A 21,504-nucleotide genomic window follows, 5' to 3' on the forward strand; every position below is an offset into this window, starting at 1 on the left:
ACAGATTAGCAGGTTAGTTTAGCTGGAGCTGTAAATGCCGTTAAGGATAATGAAGAAGAATGAACACAGTTGTTGATGAGGAAATGTAAGGATAGTGAGACTAAACCAGTTCATAGAAATAGCTGTGAGTGGCTTTCATTTGTGTGATCTGTGGCATCAAAGGAAGCAAGCTGACAGGTGTGTAGGAAGGTTGAGCCTATGTGTGGTCTCACTTCCACACCCTCTAACAGATTGGCTCAGCTCCCTGCTGCCTAGAAATCTACAGGTTGTGCATTGACGATTCCTCGGGACAGTGTTCTGTTTGAGGATTGTGTTTTTACCAGACTCCAATCCAGTGTATTTTGGAATGGCAACGTTCGTAACCACCTAGAGTATTACATTTTCTCCATATCCCATATGATACATTTGAATGACTCTTCACATATTTGTGTATTTCTCCATTGACTATCCAGTGCATATCTCTTGAGTAATTTCTCATGGAAGTTACCATGTTAGGCACTGAGGATGTAAGCAGGTATAGAATTAGATGCACCCTGCTCTTGCCTGGAAAATGCCATGGACAGAGGAGCCTGGTAGGCTCTGGTCCATGGGGTCGCAAAGAGTCGGACACGAATGAGCAACTTCCCTTTCACTTTTCACTTTCATGTATTGGAGAAGGAAATGGCAACCCACTCCTGCCGGGGTCCAGCCCCTGCAGGATCCAGGGAAACCCGAAGGAGGAATGGTGTCGGCGATTGCGATTGATTTAGAGAGAGAGATAGATAAGAATGTTGTAGATAAGAAAATAGAGGCGAGAAAGAGGCTGATATTCCTTGGTTTACAATAAAACTTCAAGACAAGAAGTTTGCCCTGTTCACGGAGGCCACAGGTGCCCTCCCGGTCTCCCGAGGGAGTGAAGACGCAGAACATCTTCCTGTTCAGGTCTTAGAAATCCGGGCAGATAAGTGAACGCAAGGAGCCCGTATGCTCCAAGGGATCAGCCTGAAAAAAAGAGAGAGAAGGAGAGAGGGAGAGAGAAAAAAGGTAGGAGAAAAAACACTGGGTGACCAAGCTGCTTCGGTGAGCGAGGCCCAAAAGCTTTATTTTTCAAAAGGTACTTTTATACCTTGCCTTATACATAGAGGGAAATGAAAGATGCATGGTCATACAGAGTCAGCCCAAACATTCCAGCAGTTTTGCCCTTATCAAAACCAGGATTTTTCTGCATACCTTTTTCACAAATGATGTTGTGTACAGTATCTTCTGGCCTTGGAGGCCTGTGAACATTTTATGACCCTCTTTTGATAAAGGCTGCTCAACCAGAAAACTTATTTTCCCTCAAAGTGTTTTTTCTTTATGTTTCTAATCTATGTCAGTCTCAGAAAATGCCAAACAGAGTTATGTTTTTCACAGAGCAAGGGTGCAGTGAGTTACAAGAAAGAACCAATTAGCTCAAAAGTCTGATATGGTTAAATTCAAGGCTACACTTGTTTTTCTTGCATTCTCACCATGTTAACTAATGCACTCCCAGGTGCACAGTGGATAAGAGACATGGGAACTTAGCAACAAGCATTGGCCCAGTAATGAAATCCTACACCAGCACTAGCACTACTCTAATAACTTTTAACTCTTTCAAAGGCTCTATGTTTTAGGCTTTCCGTGCCTCTCACAGTTGGGAGGCTGTAAATAATCACATGCATAGCTGTAAGAGTCTGGAAATACCTGCCGAGCAAGCTAGAATGCTAACAGAGGGGGTTTGATTTGAAATATTCCTCTCATGTCCAGAAGACTTATTAGCTATAGCCCTAAGTTGATTTTCTCCAGAGAAAGGTGGTCAGGGTTAGCCCCCTGTTAATGTCAGAGGAGTTGGTAAAAGTCATGAAATAGTAAAACAGACAGATTCTGGTTTTGGGGTAGATGCTCGAGAAAGCCTAGGGAGCCCCTTGAGTTCTGAAGCCTTGCTTAACGGTTCTCTTCCATATGAACTTTGTCATGGGTGGGATCTCCCATGGTGGCTCCCGGCACACTCCAGTGTTCTTGCCTGGAGAATCCCAGGGACGGGGGAGCCTGGTGGGCTGCCGTCTATGGGGTCACACAGAGTCGGACACGACTGAAGTAACTTAGCAGCAGCAGCAGCCCTTAGTTTGGAGAAGGAAATGGCAGCCCACTCCAGTATTCTTGCCTGGAGAATCCTGGGGACAGAGGAGCCTGGTGGGCTGCTGTCTATGGGGTCGCAGAGTCGGACGTGACTGAAGCGACTTAGCAGCAGCAGCTGCCCTTAGTGACTTCCTGTACCTAGACATCATAAGCAGGTCAGGTTGGATGGTGGTAGAAGATAAAATGGAGTCATTTATAAGTGGTTTGGGAGGTGAGGAGTGGGTGGAGGGAAAGATTTCATGCAGGTGGAACTATCGTGAAATTGGAGTCTCAGCAGATGAGGTGTGTGAGGGCAACACTGAGAAAATCAGCTTTGGGCTGGTGCGTGTAGAGAGTTGGGGAGAAAGCTAGTGGGCAAGGATTGCCATGGTGCCTACTCATCCTGCCTTCTGGACAAACCTTTGATGCAGGTGCTGTACTCTTTGCTGCCTCAGAGCATCTAAGATGGTTATCTTGTCTTCTCCCAAATCAGCTAGGAGCTGCAAGGTGTCAGAGTAGAGGGGAGCAGTAGGTACTGTGGGCTTCTGGTGTGGGAGTCTTTCCATTCTAGCACATCAGAAGCCACCACTGGAGCAGAGAGACAAGAGGGAGTTCTAAATGGAGAGGTTCAGGGAAGGTTTGGTCACAATCGTGTTTTGGAAGAATTAATGTGGCACTTCGGAGAATGCTCTGAACACTTGCATATCTAAGTTTCCAGTAAAAGAACATTGAGTGAACCCAGATTTGATTGCTTGGGTTTTGGAGAAATACTCTGATAGCACAAGTTACTGAAAAAAAAAAATCTGTAGTTACAAAAGCTGATTCTTTTAGGTGAATCTCAGTTTAGTCATCATAGCAGTTATATGAGTATTCCCATTGGCACTGGTAGAGGACTTGCTCTTATGGTGCTTGGCCTGTGCATCACACAGGTCTCCTTTACAGCATACTGGATCTCAGGTTTCCAAGCATCCGTCCCTTACTTAAGTTCTTGTCTTTTATGTTCAGTAGTCTCTCATTATTATTATTTGATTAATGCTCTCAGTACAGTCACTCAGTTGTGTCCGACTCTTTGCGACCCCATGGACTGCAGCATGCCAGACTTTCTTGTCCATCACCAACTCCCAGAGCTTGCTCAAGCTCATGTCCATTAGGTTGGTGATGCCATCCAACCATCTCATCCTCTGTTGCCCCTTCTCCTCCTGCCTTCAGTTTTTCCCAGCATCAGGGTCTTTTCCAGTGAGTCAGTTCTTTGCATTAGGTGGCCAGAGTATTAGAGCTTCAGCTTCAGCATCGGTCCTTCCAATGAATATTCGGAACTAATTTCCTTCAGGATTGATTGATTTGAGCTCCTTGCAGTCTAAGGGGCTCTCAAGAGTCTTCTCCAACACCACAGTTCAAAAGCATCAATTCTTTGATGCTCAGCTTTGTTTATGGTCCAACTCTTACATCCACACATGACTACTGGAAAAGCCATAGCTTTGAATAGATGGACCTTTGTCAACAAATTAATCACAAACTGCTTTTTAATATGCTGTCTAGGTTGGTCATAGCTTTTCTTCCAAGGAGCAAGCGTCTTACAATTTCATGGCTGCAAGTCACCATCTGCAGTGATTTTGGAGCCCCCCGAAATAGTGTTTCCATTGTTTCCCCATCTATTTGCCATGACGTGATGGGACCAGATTCCATGATCTTTGTTATTTGAATGTTGAGTTTAAGCCAGCTTTTTCATTCTACTCTTTCACTTTACTCAAGGGGCTCTTTATTTCCTCTTCACTTTCTGCCATAAGGGTGGTGTCATCTGCATATCTGAGGTTATTGATATTTCTCCTGGCAATCTTGATTCCAGCTTGTGGTTCATCCAGCTCGGCATTTTGCATGATGTACTCTGTATATAAGTTAAATAAGCAGGGTGACAGTATACAGCCTTGACATACTCCTTTCCCAGTTTGGAACTAGTCTTTTGATTAATGCTTTAGGGAGATATATTATCCTGAACGTGTTTTTCTTCTTAGAACTCTTCACATGTGCTGTTCTCCTACCTGGATGCTCAGTGTCATGGTCTTCATCCAGATCATAAAAAAATTCTGTATCAGCCCTTCAAATAATGGGGTGTTTGCTTCTGCACATTCCCACTATAGACTTTGTAGCATATAGTTATGCCAGCTGAAGTTGGGGCTTACTTGTGTAAGTGGTGTCTCATTTTCTTTTCCCTGTTAGAAACAGACTCAGTTCACATGGCATCTGTGAAACTGGACAGCTCTGTACTTGAGCAGGTAGCCAGTAAATGTTGGACTGGAACTATTATTTTGGGTTCTGGTTCCATACTTAAGATGTGTTGAGTAACTGGAAGGTGTTACCTTTTTTCAGGTAGACATAGGAATTATAAGCCATTCTATGTAAATATGTTAGATGAGACTTTCATATGAGTGATCCTGAATTTTACCTCCTAAATGAAGTACTTAGTTTTCTTTTTCCTCTAGCGTTTATTTCTGAATGGTGCACTCAGATTTTGTTTTAACGTTTGTATATGCACTCTGTAGAGTGGCTTCAGTCATCCATCTTCTCCGGTGGCCTGCAGACTAGCCAGATCCACTACAGCTACAATGAGGAGAAAGATGAGGACCACTGTAGCTCTCCTGGGGGCACTCCTGCCAGCAAGTCCCGGCTCTGCTCCCACAGACAGGCCCTGGGGGACCATGCCCAGGCATTCCTGCAAGCCATCGCTGACAATAACATTCAGGATCACAATGTGAAGGTGAGTGAGGCCTTCCCACACTGTGCCTTCTGTTTACCTTAGGACTTTGACTTGTGAAGAGCTTAGCACAGACTTTGTTGGCATCTTATTTGGAGGGCTCTTAAGAGGCTGGTTCACTTCGGTGTCAGTGAAGTTTTAGAAGCATCACTGATCACAAGTGCATCAGAAGTTGCAGCACTTAGAATTTATGACGATGTTGCAAGGTTGGCTCTGAAGTTACGTCCAGCTGTTTCTGTTGCAGGACTTTCTGTGTCAGATTGAAAGATACTGTAGGCAGTGCCACTTGACCACACCCATCACCTTTCCCCCTGAGCACCCTGTGGAGGAAGTTGGCCGCTTACTGTTATGTTGCCTCTTAAAACATGAAGATTTAGGTATGAATCTCAGTATTTTAGCTGTGCTATAGATCTTTCAACTGACATATTTCACAATCATAACTAATCTTCACTTTATCTTAAATATCTTCCACAGGTCACGTGGCATTATCTTTAGTTCATGCAGGTACGCTTGGTATTGAGCAAGTAAAGCATAGAGCATTGCCTAAATCAGTGGTGGATGTTTGTAGAGTTGTTTATCAAGCAAAATGCTCACTCATTAAGGTAAGTAGATTTTGATTCTCTTTCTTCTGTGCTTTGTGGACAGTTGGTGGGGTATTGTTGTTAAGTTGTCCTTTCGTATTTAACTTTGTAGACTCATCAAGAACAGGGCCGTTCTTACAAGGAGGTCTGTGCCCCAGTCATTGAACGATTGAGGTTCCTCTTTAATGAACTGAGACCTGCAGTTTGTAATGACCTCTCTATAATGTCCAAATTTAAACTGTTAAGTTCTTTGCCCCGTTGGAAGAGGATAGCTCAGAAGATAATTCGAGAACGAAGGAAGAAGAGAGGTAAGAAGGTAACGGGTGTAGGGGGATGCTTTCACCTGTGTCCCCCTCCTGTCTGTCGGCTGTTGCTCACCACATGGGCATTTTCACAACTGCTATAATGCTTTTATGTGCATTTATGATTAAGTATACAAATACTGCTTATTTTACCAAGACATGAGATAATGTTGCAGCTTTGGGACTGAGTGTGTTGTGACTTGGTAACTAGTACACTGATGCTGAAAAATACTGTGAACTTTATTAAATTGATGGGGACAGTGAAGTGTTTTATAAATCAGTTGTCCTGGTAATGAGATATGGAAAGATTTAATCTTGCCGGTGGCAATTATTCTTGCCATTCTTGTGAATAAATGTCTTTATTTGGAAATATTGAATATTCTGAAGCATGGAGGATTGTTATAAAAGGAACCAAAAGAGTTACTGCTATTTTCAGGAAGCAGCTGTGTAGGGATAGGAAAAAGAGTTTTTGTATTAACCAAAATTTGTGTGAAAATACATAAAAAAACTTTATAATTTGGTCATTTGTGATTATAAACAAACCTACCTAGATATCTGATTATACTCTTATGAATTATATTGATTTATGCCCAGATCAGCCTTTTAAGCAATATTAATTAGTGAGTTTTTGATGAATATTGCAAACAATAATGTGATGGAAGACTATTTTAGAAGCCATCCTGAATTGATTGTTCCTGGGCTTGGACCATAGCTTATCTGGATCCTGGAAATGCTTTGAATTAGGAAATAGGGCAAGAGCACTTCTGAGACCCCTTTAACCCAAGAGGCCTGGAGACTCAGGAGATAGCATCTCAGCTGGAAGGAGAGCGGGCCCATCCCCATGTGGCTGTTGCCTCCCTGGACTCTGAGCTCACATGGTCACCTCTTAAAATGTCTTAATGTGGGTTATATATTTACTTGCAATTTTTAAATAATTAATATTACTGGTCCTGTGCTAATTTCGATGATTCACTGGTAGGGTACTACAGGACTCAGAAGAGCTATTGTGCTCTTCGTTATTACTGTGAAAAAGGACAGAGGAAGATTAGCAAAAATTGACACATGGAGGAAATTCCAGAGAAACCGGGCCCAGGCTTTCTTCCAGTGTTCCCTCTAGTGAACCACAGAGTCCTGCTTGGTCCTCTCAGCAGTGACATGTGACAAAGCCATCTGTCAGGAATGCTTGCCTGGACCTTGGTGTCCAGGGTTGTTGTTGGCTGTCAGTCACATGGCCATGTGGGGCTTGCATGATTTCTTTCAGCTGCCCAGACTCCATCCAGAGTAGAACAGTTGACGTAAGTCACAGACTCTCTGTTCGCTCTGGTTGAGGTGGTCCTATGCCTGAGGCACACTCTTCTCAGTGAGGGTGTGTCCAGGTTTCAGAGCTCAATTCATAGGAGCTGGGCAAGGGCCAGTGCAGATGATACAGGCCTTTCTTGGGGATTTGCAGGGTTTGAGCAACACAGACGTGGTATGTTAGTGTTTTATTGTGTTGTCTGTTATTTATATTATAAAGTAGAAGAATTAGACTAAAAGCCTTGAAGAGTACCAAAAGTAGAGAAGCAACACCACATATTAAATTGCAAATTCAACGGAAATTTCTCGCATTTAAAAGACTAACTTAAGGGACTTCCTTGGTGGCTAGGAGGTTAAGAATCTGCCTCCCAACACAGGGGATGCAGGTTTGATACCTGGTCAGGGAACTGAGATTCCACATGCTGTGGGGAAGCTAAGCCCGTGAGCCACAGCAACTGAGCCCCTACATTCTAGGGCCCATGCTCCACAAAAAGAAGTGCCCGCACTACAACTCGTGGAAGCCTGCACGTGGCAAGAGAGAGTCCAAGAGCTGCAATGAAGACCCAGCACAGCCAAAAAAAAAAGACTAAACATAGCCAAAAAACAAAAAATGACCAACATAGCCAAAGGCATCTAACTGATTCAGTTGTACCCTGGTGACAGAACCAATATACCAGTCCAGAGTGGGCAGATTAGGATCTGTTGACAAATGTAGCCTGCCATTTACTGTATACTGCCCATGAGCTAATGCTGGGTTTTCCATTTACGTTATTTTATAAAAAACAAAGAAGAACGTGACACATGAAAATTATGTGAAGTTTAAATAACAGCGTTCACAAGTAAAGTTAGCTGCTTTTCATGCTGCAGCAGTAGAGTATTTGCAGTAGATTGAATAGCCTGCAAAGACTGAAATATTCACTCTATTCACTCTCTGTCCCTTCATGAAAAAGTTTGTCAGCCTCTGGGCTTCTCGTTCTTTAGGGCTTCTCTCCGTTGTAACATTGTCACTATCTTTCTGTCCCTGACATGCAGTAGCAGGGAGTTATTATTGAATGTCATGTGAGAATAATTATGATAGTTGAGGATCCCTTGGACTGCAAGGAGATCCAACCAGTCCATTCACAAGGAGATCAGCCCTGGGATTTTTTTGGAAGGAATGATGCTAAAGCTGAAACTCCAGTACTTTGGCCACCTCATGCGAAGAGTTGACTCATTGGAAAAGTGATGCTGGGAGGGATTGGGGATAGGGGGAGAAGGGGACGACAGAGGATGAGATGGCTGGATGGCATCACTGACTCGATGGACGTGAATCTGAGTGAACTCCGGGAGTTGGTGATGGACAGGGAGGCCTGGCGTGCTGCGATTCATGGGGTCGCAAAGAGTCGGACACGACTGAGTGACTGAACTTACTTTTTGTAATTTGAGCACTTGACAATGATATTTACATGTTTCTTTGAAAACAATATTCATATCCTCTGCCTTCACGCAAATTTTAACATTTCTTAATGTAAAATCATGTTTAAGGATTTTTGTAATGAATGGTGTTTTTAAACATAGTTCCTAAGAAGCCAGAATCTACTGATGAAGAAGAAAAAATTGGAAATGGAGAGAGTGATTTAGAAGAAGCTTGCATTTTGCCTCACAGTCCTATAAATGTGGACAAAAGACCCATTACAATTAAATCACCCAAGGTGAAGTATTTTTTTTGTGATTCTAAGACTGGCTATGTAGAAGCACAACACATTGGAAGGGCATCTACAAGTATTATTGCTTTGTTTTTGAATATGAGTAGAGACTATGCTAGTTACCAACAGCATGAATAACTGCCCCAGTGATGCTTAAATGTACTTGACTTACGGTGCCCTGGTCAAATCAATAGCTGGAGAAGTGTTTTCTTTTACTCTTAGCTGTATACTGTGTCATTATTTGTTCACCATTTTACTCATTCATTCATTTATTCACTCATTCATTGAATGTATCCTTTGCTCCAAAAACTGTTAACATGGATGATAATTTAACTTTGTCAAATTAGCCAATTCCAAAGTACCTAAGTATACAGATTATACATTGATTTATAAGACTGTTTATTATATGATTGTTTTTATTATTAGTTCCTAAATTTAAAATATGTTACCAATTTAAACCTAGTGACATTTATTTATATTTTCTTTGAGTAATTGTTTTAGAGCACATCTTAATATGAATAAGGTTAACTGATGGTGAAAATGGTTTTCATTTGTCAGGATAAATGGCAGCCACTGTTGAGTACAGTTACAGGTGTTCACAAATACAAATGGTTGAAGCAGAATGTTCAGGGTTTGTATCCTCAGTCTGCACTCCTCAGTACGATAGCTGAATTTGCCCTTAAAGAAGAGCCAGTGGATGTGGAAAAAATGAGAAAGTGCCTACTAAAACAGGTAAATTTGCTAAGACCATTCTTCTCTGTCTTGGATAATACAGAAACACTTAACAGTATGTATTGATATTTTTCACAGTTGGAGAGAGCAGAAGTTCGCCTGGAAGGGATAGATACAATTTTAAAACTGGCAGCCAAAAATTTCTTACTTCCATCTGTGCAGTATGCTATGTTCTGTGGATGGCAAAGACTTATTCCAGAAGGGATTGATATAGGGTAAAACTTTATAATATTTTTTTCTTAATTAAGGGAAGCTGTGACAACAGAGCATTGTTTTATTGAAGTTAAAAGTCTGGTAATATTCTGAGTAAAATTCTTCATCTTTGTTTGAAGGGAACCCCTTACCGATTGTTTAAAGGATGTTGATTTGATCCCACCTTTTAATCGGATGCTGCTTGAAGTAACTTTTGGCAAGCTGTATACTTGGGCTGTTCAGAATATTCGAAATGTTTTGATAGATGCAAATGCCAAATTTAAAGAACTTGGTGAGTTAAAAATCTGGTGGTTAAAAGGCTATATTAAAATTGCTATTGATGTTAATGATGATATCAGCATTATTTCTTAGTTTGTCTCTTAATTATATATTCTGGAAACTTTGAAATGCTAATTTTTGCTTTGAAGACTTTCATAACGTTGTACATTAGAATGATAATCTAAGCTGCTTTAAACTTTCTCATATTCCAAACTTTAGAATTTGACAGAAGATATAATATTGTACTATCCTAATACAAAGCTTTTATATTTTAACATTTTTAAGTGTATCACACAGTATACCTTAAAATGTATTTTTTATTAGTACATAATCTCCTTAATGGTTTAAGCATCTATAGAGAAGAGGGAGAAGTGGTTTTGTGGAAGACAAGTGAAATCTCTCTTTTGTAATTGACATGAAAGGAGTGAGTCACTAGGGATATTTAGAGGAGCAGAGTTACAAGTTTTGTAGATAGATGGAGACAGCTACATGTGAAGTGATGGTGGTATGATTATTGCAGAGTAATATGGAACTGCCCAATGTCCACACTCTGTGGATATCTGATGAAAAAGACAGACTTACTGTAAAAAATTGCTAATGCTTTCTGCTTTGTGTATGTTCTTGGATCAATGCACAAGAAACTTATTTGAGTGCCAATGCCTTTTAGGTATCCAGCCTGTCCCCTTGCAAACCATTACAAATGAGAACCCATCAGGACCAAGCCTGGGGACGACCCCACAAGCTCGCTTTCTCCTGGTAATGCTCAGTATGCTCACCCTGCAGCACGGTGCCCACAATCTGAGCCTTCTGCTGAATTCTGGCATGCTTGCTCTTACACAGACAGCACTTCGTCTCATTGGTGGGTTGGCATTGCCCTAAGTCACCTGTGAAAATTCAATGGTTTTTCTTGATCTCTCTTTCTATAAAATTTTTTCTTTTGGTGAATAAGTACAAATAACATAAAATTTACCATTCTAAGTAATTTTATAATTCATTGTCAGTAATCACATCCACAATGTTGTGCAAGCATTAATGCTGTTGTCCATAACTGTTTATCACCTGAAATGCAAACACATGTCCATTTACCAGTGACTCCTGACTTCCCACTCCCCTAATTATTGGCAGTAGCAATTTTGCTTTCTATCTTTGTGGACTTACTTGTTTGGATATTTCATACAAATGAAATCATACAAACAAATTTCAGCCCTTTGTATCTGGCTTATTTAGCATGCATTAATATCAGTGCTTCATTTCTTTTTATGGCTAATAAATATTATATGAATATACTGTGTTTTATTCATCCTTTGATGGATATTGGCTTATATCTACCTTTTGGCCATGCTAAATAGTATTGCTAGGAAATATGTGTACAGGCTTTTCTTTGCAAACTTGTTACCAGTCCCTTTGTTATATACATAGGAGTAGAATTGCAGGTTATATGGTATTCCTATGTTCAGCTTGCTGAGAAATTGCCAAACTATTCCACAGCACTGTATCATTTTACATTTTCACCCGCAGTGGGCCAAGAGTTGCAGCTTCTCCATGTCCTTGCCAACGCAAGTTATTTTCTGATTTTTTTTTTTTAAATTTAGGCTACTCAAGTTGGTGTGAAGTGATAATTTCATTATGATTTATTTTATGCTTCTCTAATATTGAGTGTCCTTTCATGGATCTCAGCCTTGTGGTGAAGGGTCTTGCATAACTCAGTGATGTGATGAGCCATGCTATGCAGGGCCACCCAGAATGTCACAGTGAAGAGTACTGACAGAATGTGGTCCACTGGAGGAGGGAATAGGGAACCACTGCAGTGTTCTTGCCTGGAGAACCCCATGGACAGTGTGAAAAGGCAAAAAGATAACACAGCAGAAGATGAGCTCCCCAGGTTGGAAGGTATCCAGTATGCTCCTGGGGAAGAGAGGAAAGCAGTTACTAATAGCTCCAGAAAGAATGAAGCACCTAGGGAGAAGTGAAAACAGTGCTCAGGTGTGGAGTGTCTGGTGGTGAAAGTAAAGTTGATGCTGTAAAGAACAGTATTGCATAGGAACCTGGAATGTTAGGTCCTTGAATCACGGTAAGTTGGACGTGGTGAAGCAAGGGATGGCAAGAATGAACATTGACATCTTAGCAATCAGCGAGCGAAAATGGATGGGAATGGGTGAATTTATCAGATGACCATTATGTCTACTATTGTGGCCAAGAATCCCTTAAAAGAAATGAAGTGGCCTTCATAGAAGGCTATGAAAGAGCCTGAAATGCAGTGTTTGGGCACAATCTCAAAAACGACAGAATGATCTTGATTCATTTCCAAGGCAAACCTTTCAGCATCATAATAATAATTCAAGTCTATGCCCCAACCACTGATGCTGAAGAAGCTGAAGTTGACCAGTTTTGTGAAGACCTGTGGTGTTGGAGAAGACTCTTGAGAGTCCCTTGGACTGCAAGGAGATCCAACCAGTCCATTCTGAAGGAGATCAGTCCTAGGTGTTCTTTGGAAGGACTGCTGTGGAAGCTGAAACTCCTTGGCCACCTGATGTTAAGAGTTGACTCACTGGAAAAGACCCTAATGCTGGGAGGGATTGGGGGCAGGAGGAGAAGGGGATGACAGAGGATGAGATGGCTGGATGGCATCACCGACTTGATGGACGTGAGTCTGAGTGAACTCCGGGAGTTGGTGATGGACAGGGAGGCCTGGCTTGCTGTGATTCATGGGGTCGCAAAGAGTCAGACACGACTGAGCGACTGAACTGAACTGATGACGCATTCTTGAACTAACACCAAAAAGTGATGTCCATAGGGGATTGGAACACAAAAACGGGAAGTGAAGATATACTCAGAATAACAGGCAAATATGGCCTTGGAGTTTTGTCAAGAGAACACACTGGTCATAATAAACACCCTTTTCCCAACAACCTAAGAGACAACTTCACACATGGACATCATCAGATGCTCAATACTGAAATCAGATTGATTATGTTCTTTGTAGCCAAAGATGGAGAAGCTCTATACAGTCAGTAAAAACAAGACTCGGAGCTGACTGTGGCTCAGATCATGAGTTCTGTGAAGCAAAATTCAGGCTTAAATTGAAGAAAGTAGGGAAAACCACTAGGCCGTTGAGTTATGACCTAAATCAAATCCCTTAATGATTGTATGGTGGTGGTGACAAGTAGATTCGAGGGATTAGATCTGGTAGACAGAGTGCCTGAAGAACTATGAACGGAGGTACATAACATTGTACAGGAGGCAGTGACCTAAACCATCCCAAAGAAAAAGAAATGCAGAAGGCAAAGTGGTTGTCTGAGGAGGCTTTACAAATAGCTGTGAAAAGAAGTGAAAGGCAAGGGAGAAAGGGAAAGATACATCCAACTGAATGCAGAGTTCCACAGACTAGCAAGGCTTTATTAAATGAACAGTGCAAAGAAATGGAGGAAAGCAACAGAATGGGAAAAGACATATCTCTTCCAGAAAGTTGGAGATATATATCAAAGGAACATTTCATACAAGGATGGGTATGATAAAGGACAGAAAGGACACGGACTTAACAGAAGCAGAAGAAGAGATTGGAAAGAAGAGGTGGCATGAATACACAGAGGTATACAATGAAGGCATTAGTGACTGGCATGACCAGGATGGTGTTTTCACTCACCTGGAGCAATACATCCTGGAGTGTGAAGTCAAGTGGGCTTCAGGAAACATTACTATGAACAAAACAAGAGGAGGTGATGGAAATCCAGCTGAGCTATTTAAATTCCTAAAAGATGATGTTGTCAAAGTGCTGCAGTCAGTGTGTCAGCAAATTTAGAAAACTCAATGGCCACAGGACTGGAAAAGGTCAGTTTTTACTCCAATCCCAAAGAAGAAGCAATGCCAACAAATATTCAAACTACTGTACTGTTGCACTCATTTTGCATATTGGTAAGAAAGAAAGAAACAAAGTGAAGTTGCTCAGTCGTGTGCGACTCTTTGCAACCCCATGGATTGAGTGTAGCCTACCAGGCTTCAGTGGGTTGCCGTTTCCTTCCCCAGGAGATCTTCCCGACTCAGGGGTTGAACTTGTGTGTCCTGCATTGTAGGCACACGCTTTACTATCTGAGCCACGAGGGAAGTCCATTACCAGGACTTCAACCAAGAACTTCCATACGTACAAGCTGGGTTTCAAGAGGCAGAGGAAGCAGAGATCAGATTGCCAACATTCGTTGGATCATGGTGAGAGCAAGGGAGTTCCAGAAAACAATTCTGCTTCATTGCTAAAATCTTTGACTGTGGACAGATTCTTAAAGAGATGGGAATACCAAACCACCTTACCTTTCTCCTGAGAAATCTATAAGTGTGTCAAGAAGAAAAAGTTAGAAGTGGACATGGAACAATGGATTGGTTCAAAATTGATAGAAGAGTATGACAAGGCTGTATATGCTATCATTCTGCTTATTTAACTTTCTTGTAGAGTACATCATGTGAATACTGAGTTGGAGGAATCAAAGATTGCTGGGAGAAATATCAATAATCTCAGATACGCAGATGATGCTGCTCTAATGGCAGGAAGTGAAGAGGAACTAAAGAGCCTCTTGATAGGGTGAAAGAGCAGAGGGAAAAAGCTGGCTTGAAACTCAACATTAAAAAAAAAAATAAGGTCATGGCATCTGGTCCTATCACTTCATGGCAAATAGAAGGGGAAAAAGTAGAAGCAGTGATCAATTTTATTGGGCTCAAAAATCACTGTGAATGGTGACTGTAGCCATTAAATTAGAAGATTCTTTCTCCTTGGAAGGAAAGCTATGAGAAAACTAGAGAGCATATTTTAAAGCAGAAATGTCACTTTGCCAACAAACTTCCTGTAATAATGTACAGATGTGAGAGTTGGACCATAATGAAGGCTGAGTGCCAAAGAATTGTTGCTTTCAAATTGTGGTGCTGAAGAAGACTCTGGAGAGTCCCTTGGACTGCAAGGAGATCAAACCAGTAAATCCTAAAGGAAATGAACCCTGAATATTCATTTGAAGGACTGATGCTGAAACTCCCATACTTTGGCCACCTGATGCAACCAGCCAACTCATTGGAAAAGACCCTGATGCAGGGAAAGATTGAAGGCAAAAGGAGATAGGGCGGTAGAGGATGAGATGGTTAGATAGCATCACTGACTCCGTGGACATTAATTTGAGCAAACTCTGGGAGACAGTGGAGGATAGAGGAGCCTGGCATGCTGCAGTCCGTGGGGTTACAAACACGCAGACATAACTTAGACTGGTAAAGGCTAAGTTATTTATTGCTGTTTGTGGCCAAACAACAACAATAGTGAATGACATTAGTCTCTGTACCCATGCTTCTTGGCCATTTGTATATCTAGGAGATAGTGTCTATTCAGGTCCTTTGCTCATTTAAAAATTCAGTTGTGTGTGTTGAGTAGTAGAGGTCCTTTGAAATTCTGTATACTAGACTGTTAACTGTGATATGATTGGAGGACATTTTTTTTTTCATTCTGGATTTTGTTTTACTTTGGTTTACAGAAATTATTAAATGTCTAATTTATCTATTAGTATTCTTATTATTCTTCTGTTGCTTGTGCTTTTGATGTTATGTCTAAGAAATCATTGCCAAATCCAAGATCATGAGGATTACCCATTACATTTTCTTCATTAAGTCTTGTATTTAGTTTTATGATCCTCTTTAAGATGATTTTTTTAATATGATGTGAGATGAGGGTTCACTTTATTAATTTTTTGGTTATCCAGTTTTTTCAGTATCATTTTTTGGAAAGACTATTCTCAAATTCTTAGTACCCCTGTCAAAAGTCATTTTGACTGTAGCTATTTAAGTTTATTTCTAGAATCTCAGTTTTGTTTGTGTTGTTCTATGTGTGTCATTACGCTAATCCCACATTGTTTTGACCGCTCTGATAAAAGCTTTGTGGTAAGTTTTAAAATTGACAGGTATGTCTTTCAACTTTTTTTTTCTCATGATTATTTTAGTTATTTCTAGTCCCTTGCATTTCCATATGACTTCCAGGTCTGGCTTTTCCCTGTTTGCTAAAAGGCCATTGAAATTTTCAAGGATTGTATTGAATCTGTAGGTACTTTTGGAGAGTACTGCCCTCTTAACAATATTACGTCTTTTATTCCATAAATATGAGATTATTTTATATTTGTTTAGGTCTTCTTTCATTTCTTAGAGCAATATTTTATAGATTTTTGTTGTTGTTGTTATCAGGGTAATGCTGGCCTCATTGAGTAAGTTAGCGAGTAGTTCTCTCTTGTTCTGTCTTTGAAAGAGTTAGAATTGGTGTTGGTTCTTCTTTAGTGTTTGGTAGACTTTACCAGTAAAAAGAGATGTATGTGATGTAAGAGAGGGATGTGATGCCATCCAGCCATCGCATATTGTTCACTGTTGATTCTGTTGTTCTGTTTATCTCTGTTCTGATGTTTGTTATTTCCTTTCTGCTACCTTTAGGTTTACTTAGGTCTTATTTTTCTAGTTCCTCCAGGTATAGTTAAGTTGTTCAGTTGTTTTGAGATCTTAAGTATGCGTTCATAGATTTAAATTTCCTCCTTAGTAAGCCGAATGGTCCTGGTTTTGTAGTTGTAGTTGAGAGGTCTTATTTGCCTTTGGCTGTGCTGGTCTCCGTTGCTGCTTGGTCCTTTCTCTAGTTCTGGGTAGCAAGGGCTCTTCTCCAGTTGCCGTGTGGGGGCTTCTAGTTGCAGAGCACAGGCCCTAGGCATGTGGTCTTCAGTAGTGGCGGCACATGGGCTCAACAGCAGCAGCCCCTAGGCGCAGAAGTTGTGGCACACAGGCTTGATTGTTCTGAGGCATGTGGAATCTTTCCTGGTCAGGAGTTGAACCCATGTCTCCTGAGTCGGCAGGCAGATTCTGTTCCACTGACCAACCAGGGAAGCCTCTCAGTCTGTTGAGAGGTTTTTGATTAGTGATTCAGTGTCTTTACTTGTTTTAGGTCTGTTCACATATTCTACTCGAGTCAGGTCAGGTAATTCTGTGTTTCTAGGAATCAATCCATTTCCTCTAGGTTAGATAATTTATTAGTGTTCAGTTCGTAGTGCTCTCATAATTCTTTTTATTTCTGTAGGATTAGTAGCAATCTTCCCACTTTTCGTTTCTGGTTTTATTTATTTGTATCTTCATTTTTCTTGGTTAATGTGCTTAAAGTTTGTCAGTTTTGTTGACATTTTTCAAAACAAGTCTGGTTTTGTTGATTCTGTTGTTCTATTTATTTCTGTTCTAATGTCTGTTATTTCCCTTCTGCTATCTTTAGGCTTACTTAATTCTTATTTTTCTAGTTCCTCCAGGTATAGTTAAGTTGTTCAGTTGTTTGAGATCTTAAGTATGCGTTCATAGATTTGAATTTCCTCCTTAGTACTGTTTTTGCTGCATCTCTTAAGCTTTGCTACTTTGTGTTTTTGTTTTCATTTGTTTCAAAGCATTACTTTTTGTTGTGGTTTTCCTTTCTTTGTCCTGTTAAGTTTTCACATACTTATGACATTCCTAGCTTTTGTTATAATTTCTAGTTTCATTCCACTGTGATCAGAGAATATAATTTATATGATTTTAGTTTATTTCAGTTTATCATTCTGTGTCCTAAAATACTACCTCTCCTGGAGGGTGTTCCCTGTGAACACTTGAGAAGAGTATGTTTTCTGCTGGTTTTGTATAGAATGTCCCTTCATGTCTGATAAATCTGATTCATTTATAATGTTGTTCTTTGCTGAAATTTTTAGATACTGCAGGGCCAGTGTTCTAAATCCAAATGAAAGAGCAAAGCTGTCCTAAGCAGTTCGATTTTGCTAGTCTTTGTGCCCACAGGACCCATTCAGAAATATGCACCAGACTCTGAGTCAGCATCTGATATCCGTGGACCTCATTAGCAACTAAAAATTGCTTTTAAAAATCTTAAAAATATATCACCATCTAAAGTTGCCTCTATTTTCTTGTTGTCTCCCCTTTTTTTCCAGAGACTCCAATAGGTAAAAGTCAGAGCACAAGCTATTAATTTTGGGGGCTTCCTCTGTTAACAGTACTGACTGTGAAAAGCCAGGGAGCTGTGTCCAATGAATACATATCTATCTTTGTTGCTTTCTCTAATCAAGGTGATTCTCTTTCATATGAGAAATCATTAGCATACAATATTTTATATTAATTTTCCTGTATATATCCACATACAATAGTCACAAAATACAAATCACTTAAAAAAAGATTGTCCTTTTTTCCTTATTGTAAAATGTATTCAAACTCTTAGCAGCAAATTCAGTGTTTACAGTGTTAACATTATAGCTGCCTGGGGAGGTACCAGCTAGATGGAACCCCGCCCCTTTTGGGGCCTCGCAGAGGCACTCCCAGGTTGAGAAAAAGACTATTTTCCTTCCAGTTTATTTAAAGCTGTACTCCTGAGCTGGGAATTGAACAATTTTTTTTTTCCTCCTCTTGGAGGAGAGCAGAACACAAACTTTAAATTTTTCACCCAACCAAGCCCATCTTTGGGAATGTTTGGGGCCCTTTTCTGTCCCGGAGAGAGAACTAAAACCCCAGGGTTACCAGGGGTGTGCATATCCCTCCCTCAGGCCAGGGTGCTGGCTCCTGGGGTTACATTTCCTGTTTTGAATAACATTGGTAAATTTTACTTCTCACAGATTACAGCTCAGCTTCTATTTTAAACTGTGAGTGGTTCCATGGCTGCCAGGGACCAAATTTTCATCATGTTCTACTCCTTCATTTTCTCTTGTACCAGGCAATGGTTTTGTAATATTTGGGTGAGTCCACATTGTTCTAGAAAATCCTGTTGCTGCCACCCCTGTGTCAGGGTTCCCAAGACCACCTCCAGTTTTAATAATTTGCTCACAGGCCTCACAAGATTCCAGATATAGTCATACTTTGGGCTAAAGTTTGTTACAGTGAAAGAGTAGGAAGCAGAATCAGCCATGGCACATAGGTAAAGCATGAGAGAGACCGGACGCAAATCCTCTCCTGGTGGAGACACACAGAGTGCACTTCGTTCCCCTAGCAAAGAGTTGTGACCACACATGTGAAGTGTTGTCTTTACATGCAAAGTATGGAGACTTGGTGCCCTGGGCTTTCACGGGGCAGGTCATGTAGGCATTTCTGCCTGGCACTTGAGTAAGCTTCAGACCCCGCAGAAAGCAGCAGATTTTAGCAGAGACCTTGCTGTTTGCGCAGTGTAGGCACAGGAACGGCTTCTCGGCAGCTAAGGACTGGTGGGAGCCTTCACGGAGTCCAGGCTCCCGAAGGCCGGCTGAGGGCCAGCCCTGTAAACAGGCTTTCTGGGGGCAGCGGTATCAGGCCTCCTTTATCAGCTCTTTTCTTCACATTACCATAATTACAGATTGTTAATTTCTCACAGTGTTAAACATTTAGGTGGTTATCATTTGTTTTCCTGTTCTAATAAAAATATGAGTAATGAGTGTGTCTCTAATCATTTTTGGTTTTTGGAGTGGATCATAATTCCTGGAAATAGAGTAAATATCTTTTCTGAGAGTTTCTAAAATCCTCTACATATTTCTAATACATATTTATATATTTTGTCCTCTCCTTACCTTTTAAAAGTCTTAGTTCTCATCAGTAAATTTTTGATGGTATTTGTTGTATTGGTAAAAACTACACTAGATTATTTAAAATTATCATCTTCATTAATACTTAACTGCTTTTTGATTCATCTGCTTTTTCTGATGCTCTGATAGGCCCTAGTTGTGATAATGTTGAAGAAGACATGAATGCTTCTGCCCGAGGAGCTTCTGCTACAGTTTTGGAAGAGACACGGAAGGAAACAGCCCCGGTACAGCTGCCAGTTTCAGGGCCAGAGTTGGCCGCCATGATGAAGATTGGAACCAGGGTCATGAGAGGCGTGGACTGGAAATGGGGTGATCAGGTCCTTAGAGATTTGAGTTAAATGCATTAGCCACACATTAGTCACCCTCTGCGCATCCTGACCTGCATGCAATGAGTGGGTGGAGACTGGAATAAATACCTACACTCTACAGACAGGTGTGGTTGACAGGCGATGTAGTTACCGATTCGTGGGTGGGCAGATAGAATCTCAGAACCAGTAGAGAAGGGCAGCAGCCTGCTCCAGGGCCCTTGAACAGGACCATATCTTGGAGGAGTAGCTGCTTGTTTTGGGACACTCCAGGCCTAGGCTTGACTTGAGGCTCAGCCTGGAGCAAGAGTGAGGGTAAGCAGGAGAGAGTAAACCGCATCTGAATAGTCATGTTGTGAAAGCTCTGACCCTGCCTCTGTGAGCTGATAGCCAGGTGCCAGTTAGGTATCCTGACCCAGCAGCTACAGGCCCCTGCTTGGGCAGCGTCCATCTTTCCCCTTCTCCCCTCAGTACCTTGCTCCCATGTGTCTGTCAGGTCTCCCTGAGTAGAGGTTGGGACTAGGCTCTACACCATTACTGGAGCGACTAGCTAGGCCATTGTGCACCCTCCTGTGGTATGGAACATTCTTGTCATGTCTAGGTTTTCTCAGCTTCACTCTTAAGCACGTACCTCCTGAGAATCATCTCAGAAATCAGTGTGTCCAGGACAAATAGCAGCAGTCTGAAAACATCTTCTACTTGTGGAAATTAGAAGTAGAGTTTCAGTCTTAAGATTTGAGGGAAAATTGAAGAGTGAAAGGGAGTGAGGAGATTCTGGTGCTTGTTTGATGTTCCCAACCTTGTGAAGCCCCATGAGGGATGGCGGGGGGCCAGTGAGCAGGGTGGCAGAACCAGGCTGGAAAGTCTGGTGTCTGCATTGGCTTATAGAGGATGCTAAATGAGGTGGTTCTTTACCCACTTACCTCTTTTGTTAGGAGTGTGGGCAGGTTAGTCCTGGTGTTCACTACAGTGATGAAGTGAGCTCTGAGTATAGGTGGGTTTGGAGCCCTCTGCTGACTTGAAGTCTGTGCAGCCACCCTTATAGGCAGTGTTCCAGAGAGAGGCCTGCACCCTCTTAACCAGTCTTTGTTTTGGCTTCCTCAGGATGGACCTCCTCCTGGCCTTGGCCGTGTGATTGGTGAACTTGGAGAGGATGGGTGGATCAGGGTCCAGTGGGACACAGGCAGCACCAACTCTTACAGGATGGGGAAGGAGGGAAAGTATGACTTGAAGTTGGCGGAGCTCCCAGTCTCTACACAGCCTTCGGCAGAGGACTCAGACACGGAGGATGACTCTGGTGGGTGTTTGGGGGCCCTGGCAAGCTGTGTGCATGTGCGTGCTTTTGGGAGTGAGAGTGGCACTCCGTAGGTGAAGCTTTCCATGAAGGTCTGGTTGAAACAGGCCCAGGGGCAGGATAGTTCCTGTCCCTCTTGGAGATAGTGTTGTGGGGGCAGGTAAAGTAGCATAGAGCCTGCTGTGTCCTCTTCTCAGGTGGATTTTCTGGGCATCCCTGAGCCAGTGCCTTATGTAGTGGACATTGCCTCACCATGCCCGGAAGCATGTGTTTTTCCTTCTTTCACCTTCTCTCAGAATGTGTCACACAGTGTGGAGTTAGTCAGTACTTTACTACCATCGGTAAAATGAAGATGAGAATTTGGTGACCTCAGAAAGTTAAACCCTATGTATTAAGAGGCAGAAT

General features: G+C 41.7%; 1 protein-coding gene across 3 annotated transcripts in view; it reads left to right on the forward strand.

The window, feature by feature from the left end:
- The window catches only part of LOC102186637 (E3 ubiquitin-protein ligase HERC2), a 240,331-nt gene that overhangs the window by 97,911 nt on the left and 120,916 nt on the right, over positions 1–21,504 (forward strand). For all 3 annotated transcript variants that reach the window (XM_005675805.3, XM_018066077.1, XM_018066078.1), the window contains exons 27-37: positions 4,656–4,870; positions 5,112–5,244; positions 5,342–5,469; positions 5,561–5,756; positions 8,604–8,737; positions 9,290–9,463; positions 9,542–9,678; positions 9,796–9,947; positions 10,602–10,793; positions 19,630–19,817; positions 20,910–21,102. In XM_005675805.3, the coding sequence (XP_005675862.2) occupies positions 4,656–4,870; positions 5,112–5,244; positions 5,342–5,469; positions 5,561–5,756; positions 8,604–8,737; positions 9,290–9,463; positions 9,542–9,678; positions 9,796–9,947; positions 10,602–10,793; positions 19,630–19,817; positions 20,910–21,102 (1,842 nt within the window). The remainder of the gene's footprint in view (positions 1–4,655; positions 4,871–5,111; positions 5,245–5,341; positions 5,470–5,560; positions 5,757–8,603; positions 8,738–9,289; positions 9,464–9,541; positions 9,679–9,795; positions 9,948–10,601; positions 10,794–19,629; positions 19,818–20,909; positions 21,103–21,504) is intronic.

Source organism: Capra hircus, chromosome 2, assembly GCF_001704415.2.
Source record: "Capra hircus breed San Clemente chromosome 2, ASM170441v1, whole genome shotgun sequence".
NCBI classification, from domain to species: Eukaryota; Metazoa; Chordata; class Mammalia; order Artiodactyla; family Bovidae; genus Capra; species Capra hircus.